Here is a 24,773-nt window from a genome sequence, read left to right as displayed (position 1 = left end):
AGGAAGCATTGGGGACACGCTTGCCTCAACTGTCAGCTCTAGCACATACAGTCTGGCAATCACATTCACCTCTTACCAGACTATCAGTGAGGGGTGCACAGCAACTTTGCGGACCTGCTAAGACTAAATGTCATTCTTACCAGGCTCAAGGGACCACTGTTTGACGCAATTACTCTTGTGATATACACAGTCTCTCTAGGAAAGCAGCCTTTCTTATTGCAATCTATTCACTTGAAGAGTCGTCAAGCTGCAAGCGTCAATAGAAAAAGGAATCTTTAATTCAGGTTCATCGAGCTGGAATTGTCCTGAGACAAATCTTCTATTCCTTAAAAATGTGTTTCCCTTTTTCACTTGAAACCAACTATTGAGTTGCCTATATTCTTCCCACACACTGAGTTAGCAAACAGGGCATTTCACACAAAATATATTAAAAGAGCTTTGAGGTATTACATTGACAGAGCGAAAGCCATCCACAGGATGAAGAAACTGTGTGTTGCTTTCGCAAAACCCACTTGAGAAATCCTATTCCAAAGCCTGGGCTGGCAATGGTAACAAACACCCAAACGTTATGCTAAAGCTAAATACACGATGTGTTCTGTGCCTAAAGCACATTTCACTAGAAAAAAGGGGTCTACAATGGCCTCTTTAGGAAACACACCAATAACTGGTATCCTGTAAGACTGCTACGTGGTGTACAGCACATTCCTTTGCTGAGTATTATTGTTTGGATGTCCGCCACTAGCAAGAGTCTTTAGTTGGTCAAGCTGTTCTGAAGGCTTTATTCCAAATATCTGCCTTAGTACTTGCAAGCCACTGCTTCTGTGGGGGGCACTGCTTTTCAGTCCGTGCAAAGCTTGTGATCAAGAGCAGCACATGCTATAAACAGACAATATCACCTAACCTGTAGCAACTTGTCTTCCATCGCTTGTGTTGCTGAAGATTCCATGTGCCCTCCCAGCTCCCCTTGTATGAGTGGAAGTTGCAGAGGTTTCTTATCCATAATAATATATTCATTTGCAATGTACCGGATACTTGAACTCTCCTCCTTGACTTTACTATGCTATACTTTACACCACTCGCCCATTGGGGAAAATCGTTCTGCAGTGAAGTCTTTGCCCTGATGTATTGTGTGTTCAGGTAGGATTCACAAGATATCTCGAGAGAGGTCTTCTTCCACGGGGAAAAAAAGCAAATTGGAAATATCCGCGCCCAGCAGTAGACGGCAGGAGTATGCAAAACATGCGAATCTGCAGTACTACAAGCTACAAGTAGATAGTTACAGGGTCTGTAAAATGTTCCATTTCCTGAGTATACTTTGAGACCTTTTGTTTTTTTGTTGTTGTTGGTAAATTTAATTGAAAATTGAATTTAAGATCACTCTGGGATGCCATTTTTTTCCTCAAAATTCTCTCAGTGGAACACCTCTCTTTCCCCTTGAACTCCTCCGAAATGGATGGGCTTGCTTACTTGGCTTGCAAATCGATACATGTATTACCCATCGCTTTCTGAGACCACCAACTGCCATTGGTGACGATGGGTCAAGAAGACCCTGGTATGCGTGCGCCCCTCAGTCCACATGTCTGGCCTTTTAGAGGCACAGCCTTGTTGAAGAATGTTATTTGTCTTCTAAGCTGGTTCAGTGGAACTGCAGTCATTTTGAAGGAGTTCCAAAGTGGGCAGATGTTACTGCCTGCGAGTGGATGACTTCTCGGTTTCTGCACAACACAGATCAGGGAGGGAGCGCATTGTGCTGAGTAATGGAACTTTCTGTTCTGACTCCCCCACGCATGCTTCACAGAAAGCAGCATTCCTCCCTACGCTTCTGCATACTTTTGAAATAGGAGGCTTCAGGAGGAAGGTACAAGTGGGCCGGACTTGTCCCTCCCTCATCTGGAGATTAAGCTGGACCCTTCTGAATTTTACTTGGCAGCGATTTATTTCCTTCATTTCTTCCCACTCTTTTTGGTACAGTACAGAGGAAGCACGTCCCAGTTAGCAGAGTACAGTTTCGTATAATTATATGAAAGATTGGTTGCGGGTTCTTCTGGGCGTTGACAGAAGCCGCCCTTGCTACCGCCGGTTCAGGGACAGATGTGGTGTGTGACCTTCAAGCTCATGGGGAAAGTTTATAGGGGTGTGGTTGCCATGGAGAGTGAACCCTCTGCTGGGCGTCTGTGGGTGACCTCTGAAGGGTGCAGTGATCTATTAAAAGGTGGGTGTTTTTTCTGGATTAAAGGAGATTCTTGGCTGTGCACATGTCAAGTGGTAGAGAGTTATGTTAGCTGGCAGTGCGAATAAAAGTCTGTTTTTATGAATTTTATTTTAGTAGAGTTTTTATACTCCGAGCACCAGTGATCTATAGGGGCGATTGGGTGGGGCATTAACAACGCCTTATCGCGTCTGTAGCATTGAAGGATCTGGGAGTTTCCAGATCTTTGGCCTTCACCATGCCAATTGTGTACACAGCCTGGAGTGAGTAAATGATTGAGGAGGGAGGGAGCGCATTAGTAAAGTGCTTTTAATTGACAAACCTTTATCTAGGCGCTGTTCAGATGGAGGCTCAAAGCTGCTTCCAGCAATCAGGCGGCCATGGAGGTGCTGTGCATTCTTCACTCACTCTTTAGTCAGTGGCGCTACACGGGATACAAGAAGAGTCCCTTGATGGGATTGGAAGAGGCTCACTGTGAAAGCGCCAATAAGCCATTTAGCTTTCTGCATGGCTCTCCCAGTCTTTCAGTCATCAGTAATACATGTCCCCCATTCCCTGTTCACTCCTCTGACTGCTCATATGCCTGCATGGATGTGGAATTTAACTGAAAGGCAGATGAGCACCGTCGCAATATACCATCCCACTGCCTGTTTCACCCGCCAGGTATAGCACCTCCTTTACAGCCAGACTTACTTAACTTGCATCTCCCTGTACCTCACCTACCAGTCCCTCCATGTACCCTTAAAACTCCAGCACCTCCGTGTGCCTCGCCAAAATATGCAGCACTTACCTTTGTATGGTCATTTTACCTTCACCCCCTCGTCAGTACCTAAAACATCATTTGCTCTACGCCATTCCCCATGCCCAGCATCTACTGGTACCCGGAACCTCTGCACGTCCCGGCTTCCTCCAGAGTGCACAGCACCCTGCTCTTTCTATGCAATGTTCTGAGATTCTCCTGTATATTTCTTTTTTTTAAGTTTGATTTATTGAGGAAGAGAAAGCAATGGGAAAGAGGGAAGAGGATGAAGGAGAAGAATTACAATAAGTGGATAGAAGAAATAAACAATATAATAATGATTTCATAAAAAGCAAGCATTACAAGCATGAAAAATTATGAACACATCATGAGAATATAAATACAATAAGAAAAGCACAGTATAAGGAAATGCAATAATTATAGTAATCAATTATAGGGAGATAACAGGTAATAAGAAAATCACGGAGGTTTGCGAACTTCAACTATTTCAGGAGTAGGAAAGGGATGAACAGGAGCAGAAGAAGAGAGGTATGTTACCAAAGGAAGCCAAATTAGGTCACGTTACTCCTGTATATTTCTACCCTATGCGTGGCAGCATCTTTGCCTGTGTCTGATGCTCCACTGCATCCAGCACTCACATGCACTGCATTTCTTTCCTCAATATCAAGCTCATCTCTGTCCGAATCTCAGCAGCTCTCTGTCTCGTGTTTTAGTGCGACATCTTTCAGCAGCTCTAGATCATCCGTCCCAGCGGTTTTATGTCCTGTGATCGAGCAACTCTATTCTGTGTCTCAGCAGCTCTCTGTCCTGTGTCTCATACGTGCTGTTTTACATCTTTCCCAGCAGAAGCTCTGGCCTTGTATCTCTTGACAGCTAGCTCTCTGCCTCAGTCTATCGATGCCCTGCGTCTCAGCAGCTAGTAGTCTCAGCACCCTATCATGTGGAACAGCATCTCTTACTTGACTCTCAGCTCCCTATGCAGAATTTCAGCACCCTATCCTGTAGAACAGCATCTCGTCGACCTGTCTCTCAGCACTCGACCCTATAGACAGACCCCCCAGGATATAGCGGCATGGATTGGCAAATTTAGCGGCACAAAAATGAAAATTTAGCGGCACAAAAATGGAAATTTAGCGGCATTTAGCGGCATTTTATTTTGGGGGTTTTGCAACACCAAACACAGATATCTTACTGTTTGACCTTGCCCACGTAACGCTTGTTCCTGTGCCTGAGTGTCTAGCACTTATTGCAGTACTATACCTCAAATTATACTCTGTTTTCTCTTATAACTGCACACTTGTCACTTTCATCTCCTCTTGTGCACTTTTGACTACCTCATGCATTTTTGGTTGCTCACAATTTTTACTCAAGTATTTTGTTTGCTCACGATTGTCACTATTACCTTTACTACCTCATGTATTTTTGGTTGCTCACAGTTTTTACTCAAGTATTTTGTTTGCTCACGATTGTCACTATTACCTTTACTACCTCATGTATTTTTGGTTGCTCACAGTTTTTACTACCTCATGTATTTTGTTTGCTCACAAATGTCACTAGTACCTTATGTAAGTAACGTATGTTTTTGCAATCTGTTCTTTTGTAATGTTTCTCATTATGTTTCATCTCTGTTCCTAATGTGAAGCGCTCTGACGCCTTCAGGTAAAGTCCGCGCTATATAAAAATGCATAAATAATAAAAACTTTACCCAAGGCCGGGCGAGGCCTGCAATAAAAGCTTTTCCCTCTCTCCTCTTCCACATCTCCACTGCCCCCCTCCCACCCGAGCAGCGCTTCTTAACGAAGCTGGTTTTAAACTTGCCTACCTAGCCTCGCTATGTGTGCGGCGGGCCCCCACCAGCGTGAAGGACGGACGGTACCTGTCAGTGTTCTGTTCGCCGCCGGCCGGCTTTCCTCCTGCTCCGACGAGTCCGAGTCTCAGAGGAAGAGTCTTCGTTTGTGTCGCTGCCGCTTCGTGCTCTCTCCCCCTCTTGCTGGTGTGGTGCTGGTCTGCCGCCGTGGTCTTCTCCCTCTCTCGGCCGCCGTGGTCTTCTCCCTCGCGCGTCCTCGACCCCCTGGCTCCTTCTCTTCTCGCCGCAAGCCTCAAATCAAATGGAAAATGGGTGCGGAAACGGCAAATTTCGCGGGCTTTATGCCAAATATCGCGGCATTTGCAGAGATCGCGCGATTTCGCGATTTTTTTGCAAATCGCGATAAGCTGGAGGGTCTGTATAGACCAGCATCAATTTGACCTGTTCTTCAGCACCCTACCCTGTCAAACAACTTCCTGAACAGCATCTCTTTGACCTGTCTCTCTGCACCGTATGCTGTATCCCAGCGCCCTATCCTGTAGAACAGCATCTATTTGACCTGTCTCTCAGCACCCTAGGAAGTGTCTCAGCACCATATCATGTGGAACACCATCTCTTACTGGACTCCCAGCTCCCTAAGCGGAATCTCAGCACCCTATCCTGTAGAACAGCATCTATTTGACCAGTCTCTCTGCAACCCAGGCAGAATCTTAGCACCCTATCCTGTACATCTTTGACCTGTATTGCAGCACTCTTGGCATTAGAACGACATCTCTTTGACCTGTCTCTCAGCACACTATCCTTTAGAACAGCATTTCTATGACCTGTCTCTTGGCACCCTAGGCAGTGGAACAGCATCTCTTTGACCTGTATCTTAGCACGCACCCTATCCTGTAGAACAGCATATTCTCTTTGACCTGACTCTCAGCACCCTATCATGTAGAACGACATCTCTTTGGCCTGTATCTAAGCACCCCAGGCAGCAGGACAATATCTCTTTGACCTGTCTCTCAGCACCCTACCCTGTATAACAGCACCATGACAGCATCTCCTTGACCTGCCTCTCAGCACCCTAGGCAATAGAACAGCATCTCTTTGGCCTGTATCTAAGCACCCTTGGAGGTAGAACAGCATCTCTTTGACATGCATCTCAGCACCCTATCCTGTAGATCAGCATCTATTTGACCTGTTTCTCAGCACCCTAGGCAGTAGAACAGCATCATTTTGATCCTGTATTTCAGCACCCTAGGCAGTAGAACAGTATCTCCTTGACCTGTCTCTCAGCACCCTATCCTGTATAACAGCAGCATCTCTTTGACCTGTCTCTCAGCACCCTACCCTGTATAACAGCACCCTGACAGCATCTCCTTGACCTACCTCTCAGCACCCTAGGCAGTAGAACAGCATCTCTTTGGCCTGTATCTAAGCACCCTTGGAGGTAGAACAGCATCTCTTTGACATGCATCTCAGCACCCTATCCTGTAGATCAGCATCTATTTGACCTGTTTCTCAGCACCCTAGGCAGTAGAACAGCATCATTTTGATCCTGTATTTCAGCACCCTAGGCAGTAGAACAGTATCTCTTTGACCTGTCTCTCAGCACCCTATCCTGTAGAACAGCAGCATCTCTTTGACCTGTCTCTAAGCACCCTATCCTGTAGAACAGCATCTCTTTAACTTGTATCTAAGCACCCTAGGCAGTGGAAAAATATCTCTTTGATCTGTCTCTCAGCACCCCACCCTGTATAACAGCTTCCTGGACAGCATCTCTTTGGTCTGCCTCTCAGCACCCTATCCTGTAGAACAGCATCTCTTTGACCTGTATCTCAGTACCTGAAGTTAGGTAAACAGCAGTGTGGGCAATAGGGGCTGCACCAGTGTATTTAATTCTCATATATGTATAGTAGAGATGCTTATCTTCCCATGACCCCAACTCTAAGAAGTCACAAATATAAGAGAAAAGACTTTCTCTCAAAGTAATTAGGTTCTGAAAAGGAGTATACAATTGAACATAATCCCTTCATTAATTATGCACAAGCATGTCATTAAACATCTTTCCCCCCCTAATTATACACAATGGTATGGGATCCACAAAATACATGCAACAATGGAGTGCAAGGAGTCTTGAGATTTCTTATTTTCAAGTATTCTTTATTTGTAGTCCCATGCATCAGCCCAGCCAGCGCGTTTCTTCCAACATGGACTTCATCAGGGCTGAATAAACAATAATAAAACGAACGCCACTTAAAATATCTTTCATACACCAATAGGTTAGTAAAACCTAGGTGCAAATCAACCTTTGAATGAACAAACATCAATAATCCAAGAGAATTGTTACCTCTCATCAAAGACTCCCTGCCTATATACAATGTCTATATAATATTACAAATAACAATTGATTGGTTAATTAAACACAGCAGCATTATAAAAAAGTGAATCCAATTGCTAAAAGTCAGACATGACTAATACAACATAGATTCCATTGTTAGTCTTAAAGTTTTCAAATTACACATGTTCAATCAGCCATTATTGGGACAAGACATCTGTTTATCGAAAGCTAAAAATAAAGGAGCAATTCTCCTATCTAGATCTATGGGTCCTCTTCAATATGGGCAGAAAAAGAAATCACTTCTTGGTTGAATGTCTCGACCAATAACAGTCTGAACAAAAAGGCAGCACCATAATCAAATTCTCAAGATAGACTCACTTGGAATTGTCTTTTTTAAAGATCACCAAGATGTTTCTCTATTATAATATTATATAGCGTCTGTTAGATAAATACTTTGAAAAAATTAATGCCTTTGATTCATACTGGAAAGGAACGGAACAATTGTTTACTATTAAAGTTCAGTAATCACTCTTTCAATGATTGGATTAAGAATATTATACCAAAGTATTCCCACAAATTAGTTATCAATTTGAGATCCAGAATTCCTCATCATTGTAACCGGAAACAATTTTAATTTCTGGTTAAATATATTGACCATGAACCATAGGACTAAGATCGCAGCACCCAGATTTAAGGTTTCTCTTCATTGTGACCAGAAATAATTTAAATTATGGGTATGTATAAAGATCATTGACCATAAGACTAAAATATCAGCACCCAAATAAACCTCTCAAAAATAGACTCACTTGAGAATATCGTATTGATAATCACCCAGAAGCTTAATTTATTGCCAGATGTAGGGTCAATGCGCTTGTGATCACTGTCACGTCCTATCCTGTAGAACAGCATCATCTCTTTGACCTGTCTCTAAGCACCCCAGGCAGTAGAACAATATCTCTCAGCACCCGATCCTATAGAACAGCTCCCTGAACAGCATTTCTTTGACCTGTATCCCAGTGCTTCTGTGGCCTTTGGCAATATTACTGTGGAAGACGCACATTCCTGACACATATTTTGGCGGACAATTATGCTCACATAATCCTCCTGTGATTTTAGGAAATTCTCCTTTGGTTTGGTGTTTTATTTCAAGAGTCCCCTAAACCACACAGAAGAAAAACATTGCAGGAAGCCAGAACCTTTTTTCAGCCTTCTGGATTTTCAGTGTGGGATCAGAATTGAGATGGCCAATGGGGGCATTTGCCTGATCTTGACAAGGTCCATTACCACCCAAGTGTCTGGTATCAAAGGTCTCTCCAGGCACCACTGTTGGAATGGCTGCTCCTTTTTTAATGTTACTTATGTGTGTTTACATGTGTAAGAAGAAGGGAAATAGGAATCGCCTCTCAGTAGAACGGTCATTTGTGTGTCACCCGGAATGCCTCTGTGGACTGACGAGTCATGGTGGGTCATCGACACTGATGTGTCGGCTATGTTTTGTTAGAGGTATGTGCATCCCACGCATTATGCCAGTATTGTGCTATTTCAAGGTAAAAAAAAAAGTTTTGGGCTTCAGAGATGGACTGAGAGGCACTTTGGTAATTAACAGGTATCACGTTTAGCAATTGAGACAAGACAGTCATATATGTCCCAATCTGAGGAGCTCCCCCTTCCCCTCCTTCCCCCCCCCACACCTTCAAAAGTTACGCACATGACGTTTTCCTTTCAACGGGGAAGTGATTCAGCTCATGAGAGGCTCATGTGCTCCAATCTATTTAAATCCATGAAACAAAGTGAAGCAGAGCCTGCTAGTTGGTCTGTTCACTGGATGAATGTCCTTTCGGTGTTTTGTGGAGGAAGGAGCAGGGGAGATACGAGATTACATTTTTACAAAATATGTGTTGGTTTTCCTACCTCTTTCTCCTGTAATCGAGATTTGACTCTTTTCAGGTGTATAGCCAAGTAAACATCCTGCCCCGCCCCCTTATTCATTTTCCCTCTTGTCACTTGTCTGCGGTGCTTTAAATGGGTACTGAGTACCTGCACTTCTTTAATTTGAATGAGCGTTCCGGCACTTCTCAGTAACAATCAGGTGCTCTTAAAGAGTGAGTATCAACAATTCTATATTTCCATTTAAAGCACTACAGGCTGTCTGTATTCAGGAGGGCCATGTTTAGTGCCTTTTTGACCCTTCTGTAACTCCTCTCCTACCTGCCCTGTATATTTCCACCCTCTCCAACCTGGCAGCAGGAGGCGACAGCCCGCTAAGCAAGATAGGATATTGGGACTTTTGCAGCACCAGTCTAAATCAGGTTGTTGTTTTGGGAAGGCTCTGTCACCGCGACTGCCTGGGAATGGGCTCCACAGCCTTCCGTACTTTACCAATTTTGAAACCAGTTAAGTTGGATTTCGTTGAGGCCCCACAAAAAGGCATTGGAGTAGTCGAGTTTACCACTGATGAGACTTCCAGCTATGGGCAGATAGTGCTGGGATGATGCAAGAGTTTAAGCACTCTCCTTACTTGCTTTAATATTATTATTTTAATATTTTTATAAGGCTTTTGCACCCCTTCTGAGACTTGAGTGCAGTATATATTTGTAGGTTATTTCTTACCAAAAGCAGATTTGTTCTACCTGATCAATTTTTCAGCCTGGCCTAACACTGTTCTTGTTTTTATTTTGCTCCCAGGGCAATGGCCAAGAGGAACAACAGTTCAGGAGTGGCGGGCTGTTTGAATCAAGAAGACATAAGCGATCATTCAGACGAAACTGAGCATTCTAAAAACACGTTTTCAAAGAGTTCCGATTCGAATGACCTAATAGACTTATCAGATTCAAATGAAGAAAAAACCAAGGTTAACAGCAGCAATATGAGACAGAATCAAGGTCGGAAGACTTCTGAAAGTGATGGAGACTCGCACCAAAAGCTGCAGCGATCCCTGAGCAAGTCTGGAGATCAGGGTGAAGATTCAAAGGAACCCTTGGGTAGTAAGACTGAAAAGCCGAACAGAGAGGTACCTGATTTTATGAGCAGCGATAATAGGGTCCTGGACAAGAAGCTGCAGGGTGCTGATGGCTACCTTTATGAAGACAACAGGAGCAAAGTCAAAGGTCCAGATCCGGACTATCTCAGGAAGGAGAAGGATGGGCAGTTCCCAGATGGTTCTCACCGTGAGAAGATCCCAATGGACATGGGCGCACATCACTCACGGACTAAAGAAGAAGTGTTGCCCACCAGGAGCCCTGTGGGCCCCTTAGATAATGGGGAGAGATGCCTAGGAGTGAACATCGACCTTCTAAAGAAAATTGACCCCGCCCGTCCAATGCCACAGTTGAGGCCATCATTTGACCATGTTGTGCTCGTAGAGGTGAGTGCTAATGATGGACCAGGGATTTGTGAAAGCAACACAAAGTTTACAGTGAGTATACCCGTTAAGGAACATAGACATGTACAACTCTCAGTTTATCATTACGTCAAATATTTATATTTTTATGAACGCGTTTTCGTAGATTATTGGAAGGATCAGAACACACTTATTGCTTGTTAAATGGTCAGCGGTGAGCCACAAATGTAATGGCAACCAACACTTGTGATCCTGGTATGTTCGCTCGTCTTAAATCCACTGTCCCCTAAACAAGGTGTACCCACCTCCTTCCCACCTACCCTGTCTTGCGGAGTATCGAAGAAAGATTATAATTACTACATCCTGTAATGTTCAACATTATTCTTATTCCATCTGTACACTCCTGATCAAGCAGCCTCAGAGCCCTAAACCTCGGAGGACATGTCAACTCCAGTTTTTCCCTTACTCCATATATGTGACCAGCAATTTCCATAGATCCAATAACGTACTTCGTTTCGGTCACATGAGTTGTACACACTTCTGTGGCCCTTGTGTCCCTCAGTTTCAAATATCACTTGTCCATTGTGGATGCTTACTGTCTTTTCCAGTTCCTGGCGGTGACCAGCATCACTGTAAGGAGTAATCATCAGAACATCTTTCATCTCATACCGGGAAGAGCACCGACCTTGGAGAGCCAAGGGTGTTTTGCAGTGTGGGTCTTTCTGGATTTATATGCTGTGCATTATTCTGCCATCTAATGGTTGGGCCTGGAATGTCTCTATTTTTTCAATTTAATATTTATTCTGTCCCCGATTCTGCCCTGTACCGGTGTCAAGTGGCAGGGGTGTTGTGGTGCGCAGTCACTCGGTGATGTGCGCAGCTTCATCGGTGCTGCTCCCCTTCTTCGAGTAAGTCCATGAAATAACTGTCTCTTGTTGCCCTGTGTATTACCATGTAATTGTAGTGCAGTGGCTTGGTTGCTGTGCAACAAGGCAGGTGTGGGACACTATTGGTTGTGAACCGCCTCAGGAAGAAATTCTTCTGCGAGTGGTGGCTGTTCCCCTGAATTGCCCTCTGGACTGCAGGGTGTCCATGGGTCTTGCTGCGGAGCTGTCCTTTTTCATTCTGTGCAGGGAGTCACCCACTGCTAGTCCGAGAAGTGACTCTTCTGTGAAGGCCATGTTTACCAGGGCTGCCTGTACCTCCTGCTTGAAAGTGAAACCTTTATTAAGAAAAAAGGAGTGACCCTGTGTCCCTCAGAACCTGGGTAATTAATGGTTAATTAAAGAGTGGTTCTGTCTGGTAGAAACGCAAATAATTTAAAAATTCTAGCGGTACTAGGCCTAGTACCTCTAGGATTCTACACAACTGAAAGAAATAATAAGAATCTCTAGACATAAACCAGTACATGGCCTCCAATACGTGTAAATATTTGTATATATTGATTGTATTGGATTGACTCTTCATTGTATATACTTCTTCACCACGTGATCACTATTGACCATTGTCACGTATTTGCACTTTTAATTCACCTTGACAGTCAATGTACGGAATGTATGAAACATCAATTTGAATGAATTTAAATCAGATAAATACATAGTACAACTAATTGATCTCAGGTCTTCTTTTCATTCATTGTGAGGGCCTGTATTTGTATATTTTCGTTTTCAGAGGGCGTTCTTTGATTGCATTAACAGCATTTCTAAATTATTTGCGTTTCTACCTGAAAGTGAAACCTGTCACTTTCAACCAGGCGTGCCTCATGAGCATGGTCCCCTTACACAGCTGTCTGCTTGCAGTACCCGCAGCACCCAAGGTCAACTTTTGGCAGGTATTACTTACTGTCTTCCTCTCTTGCTCCAAAGCCCTTCCCTTCTTTTGCTATTGCTCAGGGAGGTTTTCTAGAAGAGTCTTCATCTCTTCCCACTTTTTGTGCGTTTACCTGTTCTGCAGGGTGTTGGAATTGGCAGTCCTCCATTGGACAGCTGCTGAGTGCTCTATTTTCTTGCCCACTATGTCCCCCTTTTGCTGTCTCTGTCTGTGAGGGGACCTGGTGGCGAGTTAGCCATCTTGCAGGGAATGGAAACAATGATGGAGTCTGCAGCCACTGGCCCCCTGATGAGGACAGGGGCTGCTGTGGAGTGTCTGTATTTTTTCTCCATGTGTGAAGTAACAACCTTCGACCTGCCTGGCTCTCTAAAGACTTCCCTCCCCTGGTCCAACATGCTTGGTAACATCAGGAGGAATTGCATTCTTCATTGAGAAGGTAGCAGGGTCTCGAGCAAGAAGCACCATTCCTCTTGTTCCTCTTCCAGTTTGACTTCGTAGGTGTTTGCTGTGCTTTTTTTGGCTGTGATGGTTATGGGTCTACCCACTAATCCGGTGACGTAGCAGGAATGTCCTACCAGTCCTCCAGTGGTTCATTTTCAAAAATGCCGTTCTAATACTGTCCATCATCAAATTCCTTGTCAAATCCTCCTCATTGCCTCTGATAGCAACTCTGCTTTTTCCTGTTCTTTGGCCTTAATCTCGACCTCGAGCGGTGTTTCCTTTGAGGGTTGGAGAGGGATCCTGTAGCCCTTTTGGAGTCGTCTAACTCCTTGTTTCTGAGGTGGGCCTCCATCTCTGCCTCAAGACGTTTTAGCTTCTTCTGGACCTTTATCTCTTTATTTTTGACAAGAACCGTTTTGGGCCTTTTCTTTGAGGCCTAGCTTTCCCCTTCGCTGATCGGCTTCTCCCTCCCATGCTCCCGATCGCCTTTCGGTAATGAGGCTGGTTCTGAGAATTTGCTTCCTGCAATATTTGTAAATGATCCGAGGGTCTCTTTGGTCTCTTTAGGCCATTGTTTGGCTTCTGGGACCTTCGACGTCAAGAAAAACTTCTTTGATCTGGAGACCGACCCTTTTGGCTCTGTCCCCGATCTCCCCCGTACCTTGTGTTTTCTGCTTTCTGTCTCATTTGACAATGGTTTCTTTGGCGCTTTCCACTTCTTCGCGTTTACTGTCTTGACTACTGAGTCCTATTGTTGTGCCATTTCTGCGTTGTTGTTGGTCACCTCCGCCCTGGGGGTATGTTTCTGCATATGCGTCATGTCTTAGTGTGCACATCTCTACGAATGCCTTACCTTAAGGATCTTTGGCTAAAACTCAGCGCATATATGGCACCCTTCCAATGTGTGGTCTTTTTTTCAAGCACAATTTGTAGACTTGGTGGCAATCCTTCTATGCCAGCTTGTGGTGACATCTATGGCAGAATCTGAATGGCGTATGCCCCATACCAGGATGCATTCTCTGTGCCTCGCAGCAGAGGCGCTTGTGGTCCTGTGGGGTTATCCAACCCTGAGTCTTCGGTAGTCCTCGTTGATGTTCCTCGCTGTTCACAGGTTTATTTTTGGTGTTATAGAGTTTTTTCTTTTCTCTGTTTTGCAGTTTGCCCATCCAAAAACTTATTTTTCTCCAGTCCATCCCTGAGCTGGATCCACTGCAACCAGATCAAATAGCAGAAAAAACATCTGAAGATGGCGACCATGCAAGGGGGCTGCCAGGGGCGTACATCTGATATTATAGGGTAGGGAGACTTCACCAAAAGGTCGACACCAAATGGTCGTCGACGACACCTACAAAAAAAATAGAGACATTCCGAACCCAACCACTAGATGGCATAATAATGCACAGCATGTGACTCCAGAAAGTCTTCGAGCCCCAAAACTACGCCTACCGGTAAGTAACCATTTCAATTCTCTGGTATAGGGACATTCATAATATATTTAATAGAGCCCTGAACATCTTTCGGAAACCCTGATGGCATGGACACATAACGTTTCCATCCTACCTTGACTTATGTGATTGCTTCAGGTTCAGTCTGTCAGAAGTCCCATACCACCCTGCCATTACTGTGTATGTTGTCTATGTGGGTTGAACTGTATAACAGTTTTAAGTAATGCCTTCCCACAAGCTCATGCATGCAGCCCCCTATTGGGGGTGACCTCTCCGGAGATCTCTTTCACTTTTTTATATCAACAAGTTGAGTTTTTCAGAAGTATGTTTAAATTGTATATAAAGCCTGTACCAAAGTCTTCGTCCTGCTAAATGTGGCAATCCATATCTCAAAGGACGCCTTCTTCTTGGTTACTGTCATTCTTATTAAACTTATTTTGGGCCCAGTGTTATTATGTTCGAGGCATGTGGGCTGCTGAATTCATATCTATAGCATAGATCGCCGCCTAGTGTTGGGTCCGGATGATTGCACATTGTTGTCCTGGAAGAGTCTTCGAAGTATCACGAGATAGGTGGCTCCTCCCCTGGACTACAGTGCGCATGGGCATCGACTCCATCCCCAGATTGTTTTTTTCCGCCATTGGGTTCGGATGCATATTTGATCACTCCAGTTCGAATTCGATAAAAACTTTCTTATCGGCCCACAGGCTTTTCCTATATCGTCGGTATTGTCTTGCGTTCGGTGCCCAGCTCTGTTCCGGCTCAGTTCCCAAGTCGGACATCCAGAGGAGTCTCGTGGCTCTTCGGTGCTCGAGGCCCAGTCAACGCAACAAGACTTTTTCGACGAGGCATCATGGAACGGAGCCCGTTCAAGAGGTGCCCCGTGTGCAACTCCAAGTATCCCCATATCGACGTCCACCCGGTGTGCAACAAGTGCCTGTCGCCGGATCACGATGAAGCCAACTGTATGGCTTGTTCTCGTTTTCGCTCCAAGAAGACGATTCGACTTCGGCGCGTGGCGCGCCAGGAGGCCCAGCAGACGGCCCCTGACCCGGTGAACATTTTCGATACCGAGGGAGAAGAAGCAGACGAGCAGGAAGTTCAAGAGCCGATTTCCATTCCAGCGGCAGAGATCGACTCCAACTACGACGCAGACGTAGAGATGCTCGATACAGAAGACGTCGTCGACGAGGTAGGAGACGACGATGAGGCCTATGGGGCCATGGAAGATAGCTCAGGCGAGGAGCTATGCCCCGTTCAGACATTGACTAAGGCTCAGGTCGAGGGATCGCCACATGGCCTTACCCAAGATCTTACCACTACATCCACGGTCTCGCCTCCGGGCCCGACTACGGACACTTCTGCGGAGCCGCCATTAGTCAAATCGAAACCGAAAGAGAAAGCCTCGGTCTCGACGGACACCTCTACGGAGCCGCCATTACTCAAATCGAAACCAAAAGACAAGGCTTCGGTCTCGACGAAACCAAAAGTGGTACAGGCGCCAGCAAAACAGAAAACGCCTGTCACCTTGGTCGGCTCCACGTCTTCGGCCATGTCGGTGCAAACGAAGCCGAAGAAGGTTGTCGAATCGGTGAAGTTGCTCAAGGGCGTCGAGCCGAAGACTGGGGCACCGAAGACGCTTGCCAAAGCCGCCGACCCAAAGCCGTCGGCACCAAAGGCCATCGACGCAGTCAAGGGACTCAGAGCTCCAAAAGGTGTCGATCCTACCCGTCGGTCCGAGAAGGCAAAGAGTACTACTACCCTCGAGTCACCACGGGGTGGTGGCTCAAAAGCACCTGTTGAGTCGACAAAACCGTCCGCATCCTTCACGAAGCAGGTGTTGGACTCGTTGCAGCGCATTAAAGACCAGGCTTCCGCGGTCGCTCCGAAGGTTACTTCCACACCGATGCCAGCCACCAAACCACACAAGTCGACGGCGCCGATTCAGTTCATGCTGCCGTAGAAAGTGGCGCCGAAGGCGTTCGCACCCAAGCAGATCGTCGAGCCGTCCATAGCGGTCTCTGCCGGGCCAAAGCCTACCCCTGCTGTTGTAAGCACAAAGCATCGACAACCCCTTCTCGAGGACCAGTCGGAACAGTTTATCGACGCCAACACCGGTAAACTGTCCATTTACAAGCGCAAGATCACACCAGCACAGCCTATGGAGTCCTACACCATTCCTTTGAAGAAGAAAAAGGATTCCACGGATTCCCCAGTTCTGGTTGAACTGATTAATCCACATGCTCAGGACACTGCTCCAATCTCGCCCACTTACTCAGATGTGGAGGCTGGGGAAGGTGACTACGACGAGTACAACTACCCTGCCGACACTGATCCTGACGATCAGCATGACACATGGACAGATGCTGCGGACCCAGGGGATCCACAAACTGCCCCAAAACACTCAAGTATATGCTGTCAAAACCTCCCCCACTGAGGATTCTGCAGCATTTAATGCACTCATTGAAAGGGCAGCTAAAAATCACGACGTCCAGCTGCATGCTGACCCTATTGAAGTGGACTTTCTGTTTGATACCTTTTCCACCTCTGAAAAGACTGTCAAAACTCTGCCAATGCTAAAGGGTGTCTTGAAACATGCTGCAGACATTTTTAAAGAACCCACACGTGCCACGGTTATAAACCCCAGAATTGACAAAAAGTACAAGCCGGCGCCTGGCGACCCTACCTACATCAAGGGCCAGTTGCCGTTGGACTCCCTGGTTGTTTCTAATGCCCGAAGAGGGCAAATTCACAGACTACTGGTGATGCTCCTCCCCCTGACAAGGAGTCTAAAGTGCTCGAAGCATCAGGGAAGAGGGTGGCAGCTCAAGCGGCCAATATCTGGCGTATTTCTAACACACAGGCGCTCTTGGCCAGATATGATAGGGCACACTATGATACACTGGAAACCCTCTTACAACACTTGCCAGATGAGTATAAGGAGGCAGCAGAGATGCTCATTCAAGAAGGGAAGCTCATCTCAAATCCTTCAGTTAAGTGTGCACTAGACGCAGCGGACACCGCGGCCAGGGCCATTAACACCAGTGTAATGTTGCGGCGTCAGGCCTGGCTCAGGATCTCCGGGTTCAAGCCGGAGATACAAACCACCATCCTCAATCAACCTGTAAACCCTGACCACTTATTTGGTCCTGAGGTGGACACCACCCTGGAAAAAATCAAAAAAGACACCGAGACTGCAAAGTCTATGGGGGCTCTTCAGTCCCAGCAGTTCAGGAGTAGTACTTTTCGTCGCTCAAGCAATAGAGGTGTTTCCAGAGGCCAGATGTCCCAGCAAACACAATACACTAAAGGTGGTGCACAAACCTCTTACAACAAGCAGAGTAGAAGCGGATATCGCGGCAACAGCACCAAGGGCAGAGGTCGTGGAAACAACAACTCCCGATCCTCCGCCGCCAACAAACAGTGACACCTTGTCACTGCCCCCCGACCATACAAAACCTGTCGGGGGGAGACTCCAACAGTTCCTGCCAGTCTGGAAATCCATCACCACAGACAGGTGGGTCAGAAAACGTATCCAGTACGGTTATTGTCTGGAGATAACATCCACTCCACCCAACATCCCCCCAAGGCACCCTCCTATGTCAACAGAGCATTTGCACTTATTGCAGCAAGAGGTGCTCGTCATGCTGCAAAAAGGGGCAATCGAGCTCGTGCCAGTGGGACAAAGAGGCTCGGGAGTGTACTCCCTGTACTTCTTGATCCCAAAAAAAGACGGGTCCTTGCGACCAATACTGGACCTCAGGCCCCTAAACCAGTACATTCTATCAGAACACTTTCACATGCTAACTCTGCAGCAGGTTCTTCCGTTGCTCAGTCAAGGGGATTTCCTCGCAACATTGGATCTAAAAGACGCATATTTTCACATTCCACTACATCCGTAACACAGAAAATACCTCAGATTCACCATTCAAAATCAGCATTATCAATTCAAGGTCCTCCCTTTTGGAGTGACCACAGCGCCCAGGGTGTTCACAAAACGCCTGGCGACAGTGGCTGCGCACCTCAGGAGACTGTCCAAGCAAAGTCGGCCCACCAGTGCGCTGCCAACATGTCCTACACCATTCACCTCCTTCACAATCTGGGGTTCTCACTGAGTTATCCGAAGTCGCACCTTCAGCCCGCCCATGTGCGGCAGTATCTAGGCGCGACGATAAACACGCTGGCAGCCACGGCGCAGCCGAATTCTGTGAGGATCAACAGCATTCAATTGCTGATACAAAAATTCAGACCGCAACACTCGCTTCCAGCACGAGTGTTCATGCAGTTGATAGGCATGATGGCCTCCTGCATCTTCATAGTCCCGCATGCGAGACTGCATATGCGTCCGCTTCAAGAGTGCTTGGCGCGGCAGTGGAATCAAGCTCACGGACAGTTGAAAGACCTAGTGTTGGTGACCGGTCGGGCATACAACTCTGCATTGGTGGAATCCACACAACCTTTGCAAGGGCCGACCATTCCAGGAGCCTGTTCCACAGATCGTCCTAACCACGGACGCTTCTCTCCAGGGTTGGGGAGCTCATGTACTCCAATACACAGTGCAGGGACTATGGACGACACAGCAAAAGAAGATGCACATCAACCACCTAGAGTTGATGGCGATCTTCATGGCAATGAAGGCATTCAAAGTACATCTGTGCAACAAATTCGTGTTGATCCGGACGGACAACATGACGGCCATGTACTACATTCAGAAGCAGGGAGGTACACACTCTCCACAGTTGTCTCATCTGGCTCAGAGCATGTGGAAGTGGGCCATTCAGAGGAACATCTTCCTCATGGCGGAACACCTCCCAGGCAAGGACAATCAGATGGCGGATCTGCTCAGCAGGTACAGCCACCAAATGCACGAGTGGGAGCTACATCCATCAGTACTCCACCTGTACTTCCAGCAGTGGGGTCATCCAGAGATAGACCTGTTCACCACAAGGGAAAACGCCAAATGCCAAAGCTTTGCCGCCAGGTTCCCGCACCCACAGTCGCAGGGCAATGCGATATGGATGAACTGGTCAGGCAAATTTGCGTACGCTTTTCCCCCAGCGCCTCTAATACCGCTGGTGGCACAAAAGCTAAAGCAACACTCGATGACGCTCATCCTGGTTGCTCCAACGTGGGCCCGCCAACCATGGTACACCACGTTTCTAGAACTTTCCGTGGTACCTCATCAAAGGCTGCACCTCACGCCCAGACTTTTGACGCAGAGCCATGGCGACATTCAGCGCCCAGATCCGCAACAGCCCAACCTGGCGATCTGGCTCCTGAGGTCTTGGAGTTTGGCTACCTCAACTTGCCTCCTGACTGCATGGATATCATACGGGAGGCGAGGAAGCCCACCACCAGAGCATGCTACGCGGCAAAATGGAAGTGGTTTGTCATTTATTGCGTGGACAACAACATTGACCCGCTTGACGCTTCCACGCACAACATCATTTGTTATCTGTTGCATCTTTACAAATGCAATCTGGCATATGCTTCCATTCGGATATATTTATCCGCCATAGCGGCTTATCTCCAAAACAGGCAACACCTCTCTCTTTTCCGGGTGCCTGCCATTAAAGCTTTTCTAGAGGGGCTCAAACGAGTCATTCCTCCCAGGACCACCCCTGCTCCTGAATGGAATCTTAATGTGGTACTCACCCGGCTGATGGGTCCACCTTTTGAGCCTCTGCATTCATGCGAGATTCAGTTCTTAACATGGAAAGTGGCTTTCCTCATAGCCATTACGTCACTGCGACGTGTTAGTGAGCTCCAGGCACTCACTGTACAGGAGCCATTCATACAAATTCACTCCAACCGGGTGGTGCTGAGCACTAACCCTAAATTTCTTCCAAAGGTGGTTTCACAGTTCCATGTCAATCAGTCTATTGAACTGCCTGTGTTCTTCCAAAATCCAGAGATGGTGGCTGAAAGAATGCTCCACACTCTGGACGTCAAACGAGCTTTGATGTACTACATGGATAGAACCAAAGATTTTAGGAAGGCGAAACAACTCTTTGTTGCCTTTTCTGCACAACACAAGGGCAACCCCATTTCCAAAGCAGGTATAGCCAGGTGGATCGTTAAGTGTATACAAATTTGCTATCAAAAAGCTAAGCGCACTTTAACGATCCCTCCCAGAGCCCACTCCACCCGTAAGTTGGGGGCCTCCATGGCTTTCCTTGGGAATATTCCTTTAGAAGACATTTGTAGAGCAGCCACATGGTCTACCCCACATACATTTACGAAACACTACTGTGTAGATGTGCACTCCAAGCAGCAGGCAGCTGTAGGGCAGGCTGTTCTAAAAACACTTTTTCAAACGTCTGCAGCTGGCACGGGCGGCCGCCGCTAATGGAGGGACTGCTATATATTCTATGCTATAGATATGAATTCAGCAGCCCACATGCCTCGAACTGAATATGCTACTTACCAGTATGCATCTGTTCTTGGCATGTAGGGCTGCTGACATTCATATCGCCCACCCTCCTCCCGGCGCCTGTAGCGGCTGCAGACTTTACACTTACTCTTAGCATGGTCATCGCTCACACTGTTACACTCCATCTTCGCCACAATGGCTAAAAACAATCTGGGGATGGAGTCGATGCCCATGCGCACTGTAGTCCAGGGGAGGAGCCACCTATCTCGTGATACTTCGAAGACTCTTCCAGGACAACAATGTGCAATCATCCGGACCCAACACTAGGGGGCGATCTATGCTATAGATATGAATGTCAGCAGCCCTACATGCCAAGAACAGATGCATACTGGTAAGTAGCATATTCATTATGGTTTCTGAAACTCTCTTTTTTTGTTTTTGCAGTTTTATGTAACAAGAATTGAAATTTGCCTAGCATGAGTGACAGTAAGTTTCAGTTCTACTAAGGGCACGGAGGCGAGGATTATGCTATTCCTTTTTCGCTTTATTCTAACACAATTTTTTCAGCAGCCAGAAAGGCAATATAAACGATTTATTCCCACAAAAAGGGGAAAAAACTCTTTTTCTCCACAAAAAAGAATCAACAATCCTGCCACTGGACCACAATTCCCATGAGGCCAACAGACTCCAGTCCAATTATAGTCCTTTCACAGTTTCTGTGGCAAGTAGAAAGGTCTCCCATCTCAGGTGTCTTTCCTCTTTTTTCACACGAGTAACGCCAAATCACTGATCCTGTTTGGAACCGTCATTGCCTAGAAAGGAGATAAACTGAGTGAGAAAAATCAGCGAAGCTGACCTTAGCCAGGTCACTATGGCAGCATTATAACAGAAAAAGATCAAGCATCGACTAACAAGTCAAAACATCAATAAACGGAAATGAATTACTTACTCCCATACGGGTGGGTTCGCACCGGGAGGTGCACCAGGAGGGATAATCCTCTCCTCCGTGTCCTTAATAGAATTGAAACTTACCGCCACAAATTCCAATTCTATGTCAGGACCGGAGGCTCAGATTATGCTAGTTCAAAGCTTACTTACCACTAACTGTGCCACGTCCACCACCGGTTTGAAATAAAACCGCTTAAGAGTGGAATCCGAGGACCAATCTGCGGCGCACATCAAATGCTCTAAACGGGCTCCCAGAGAAAAAGCTTTTGAAGCCATAGCGCCTCTGGCCAAATGAGCCCCAAACTGCTTAGTATCAATACCCGCTTACAGCATGACCCAACGCACCCACCTGGCTGTGGTGGGGGAGGTGACTGCTTTATGCGGTTTCCCTAAGGCAATAAGAAGTTGTTGCTCGCCCGGAGGGCGAAATTCCAGTGTCGCATCCTCATATGCTTTCAAGCACTGCACCACACACATCTTTGGGACATCTGGAAAAGCTGGGTACGAGAGTACTCTTGAAGATGACTTAGTACGGCGCCCCACTGTAAACGTAACTCCCTCAGGAGAAAAAACTCTTGCCGAGATATCCAAAGCTCGCACGTCCGAGACTCTGCGGCAGGAAACAAGACATAGCAGCATGGCCAACTTGGCTGATAGTTCCTTTAAAGAAAGATATTGATTGGGCTGCCAAGACTGAAAGAGATTCGGGACCAAATCGACATCCCAGAGAACAGAGGCTCCGGGGGTAAAGAGAGCCGGATACCCCTGAGGAGTCTACAGACAAAAGGGTGTTCCCCCACAGGAGCCCTTCAACCAGGCAATGTGCGGCGCAGATCGCACAACGAATCGCATTAATGGAGCGATACGCAAGACCGGCTGTAGCCAATTCTGCAAGAAAATTCAGAATGGGAATGACGCCTGGGACCATGGGATCCAGACCCCGTCGAAGACACCAACCCATCCACTTAGACCAGGCTGAACGATATCGCTTCGAGGTACTACTAGCCTAGGCCTTAGACAAGAGGGCCTCAGCCAGTCCCGAAAGGCCTGGGAGTGACCAGCGTCATCTGAAAGCCGCCATGCCTTGAGGAGGAGAGACCCCTGGGTGATGAGGTGATGCTGCTCCTCGTCCGCATTCAGAAGGACATGAGGAAACGGGGGAGTAGGGTTGGAGTATCCCAACAAAATTCCAAAAGAACTGGAAACCACACTTGGTACCTTCAACATGGGGTCACCACCACCACCTGCGCCTTCTGATGGTGGATCAGCGCTACCGTCCGCACGATCATGGAAAAAGGAGGGAAGGCATAACTCCGCTCCGGAGCTCGGTCCTGGAGAAAGGCACCCATAGCTTCCGCAAGCAGGTCCGGCCTGATGGTCCAGGCGAGATGCAAAAAGTTCCACCGAGAACGGCCCCCACAAATTGGTCAACCACTGGAAGACTTGAACATCCAGCTTCCACTGGCTGGAGTCCTTCAGATGCCTCGAATGCCAATCTGCTACCTGGTTGGCCTGGCCCGGTAGGTACTCTGTGGTCACGGATATGTGATGCGCTAGACAATCATCCCAAAAATCATTCGCCAGATTCGCCAAGGCTTGGGAACGGGGGCCCCATAGATGGTAACGTAGCGAATCGCTGAGACGTTGTCCATTTTTATCAGAACGCAGGACTTAATCCGATCCCTGGTCCAGCATTGCACCACAAACGACCCCGCTAATAGTTCGAGGCAATTGATGTGCAAAGCTTGTTCGTCTAATGACCAGGCACCGCCGGCGGAGAACTCCCCGCAACGGGCACCCCACCCAACCTGCTGGCATCGGACTCTATGACCAGTCAGGGACCGACCAGAAGATCGCTCTTCAAGTCTGGGACCGACCTGAAGATCGCTTGTCCATTCCAGGCTTCCATGTGGGTAAGCCACCAAGACATTTCCTCTTTGACTTCCTGATTGAGAGGCACTGTCTGGTCGTATTACAGACCTCTTCTGAGGTGATGTGTCTTCAGGCGCTGCAAGGCGCGATAGTGCAGGGGCCCCGGAAAGATTGCCTGGATGGATGAGGAAAGGAGGCCCTCCACCTGGGCAATCTGGTGGAGAGAAGTATGAGTCTTGGAGATGGTCCGTTTCAGCTCGTGTCGAATCTTGGCCATCTTTTTGGACGGTAGACTCAAAGAAGAGCGGATGGAGTCCACTACGAACCCCAAGAACACCATGCTCTGGGTTGGTCCGAGGACCGACTTGTCTTCTTTGATGATGAAACCCAGCCCCTGCAGAAGGGAAATCATCTGCTGCAGCTGAAGGGCCAACGTCCTAGGGCATTGCTCCATGAGCAACACGTCGTCCAGGTAAACAATCATCCGAATGCCCTGACCCCTGAGAAATTCTACCGCTGGATGAAGCACCTTTGTGAAACACCAAGGTGCAGAGGAAAGACCGAACGGAAGGGCGGTGAATTCGTAAATCTGGTTCCGCCATTGAAACTGCAAAAACGCCGGTGTGGGGGATCGATGGGCTCACCAAGTAGGCATCCTTGATGTCGAGCCGAACCATCCAATCGCCCGGGAGAAGGACGTCTCGGAGTAGGTGGATCCCCTCCATTTTGAAATGACGGTAGATCAACCAACCATTGAATTCTTTGAGGTTGATCACCGGACGTCGACCCCCGTCGGGCTTGTCTACCAGAAAGAGATTGCTGAGGAAACCGTTAGGGTGCAAAGCTGAGGGACAAATCGCCCCTTTGTGAAGTAGAGCGGCCACCTCCTCGTCGACCAGCTGCGCATCTGCAATGGAAAAAGTGATGGGACGTGGGAAAGCCCCCTGTCGGGAAAGATCGTAAAACTCGATGTGAAAACCCTTTATGGTTTGCAAAACCCATGAATCTTTTGTAATATTCGCCCAAGCACATTGAAACTCCGCTAACCGGCCCCCTATGCGAACTTGGGCGGCCGGAATGACACTTACTGTGGGCACCACCGCCGTTGGCGTTCTTGAATCCGCCTTTCCCACGGAATCGTTGACCCCTGGTGGGGTAAAAGTTGCTATAATTGGCGGTGGAGTTATACTGTCCCCGCCCGGAGCCTTGTTCCCTACCGGGATTCTGCTGACCGCCACGGCCGGCAGTGCGGCCCCTGCCGCGACCAGCCCCTTGAGAGAAACGGGTCTGGAAAACCCGCTTGATGTTGGACTGTGCTTTGTCCAATGAAGTGAATGTGGCCTCAAACTTGCCCATCGCATTCACAAACGGGTCTCCAAAGAGACCCCCCTGCGTCACTGCACCCGCCTCCGATGAGGC

General features: G+C 47.4%; 1 protein-coding gene across 1 annotated transcript in view; it reads left to right on the top strand.

Annotated features, from left to right (window-relative positions):
* Positions 1 to 24,773, top strand: part of LOC144791946 (poly(ADP-ribose) glycohydrolase-like) — a 478,778-nt gene that overhangs the window by 5,599 nt on the left and 448,406 nt on the right. Inside the window, exon 2 of the mRNA XM_078666771.1 lies at positions 9,791 to 10,469. Coding sequence (XP_078522897.1) covers positions 9,795 to 10,469 — 675 coding nt within the window. The 5' untranslated portion in view covers positions 9,791 to 9,794. The remainder of the gene's footprint in view (positions 1 to 9,790; positions 10,470 to 24,773) is intronic.

The sequence above is a fragment of the Lissotriton helveticus genome, chromosome 11 (genome assembly GCF_964261635.1).
Source record: "Lissotriton helveticus chromosome 11, aLisHel1.1, whole genome shotgun sequence".
Taxonomy (NCBI): Eukaryota; Metazoa; Chordata; class Amphibia; order Caudata; family Salamandridae; genus Lissotriton; species Lissotriton helveticus.
Note: the sequence above shows the minus strand (reverse complement) of the source record. Positions and strands in the feature narration are given on the sequence as shown.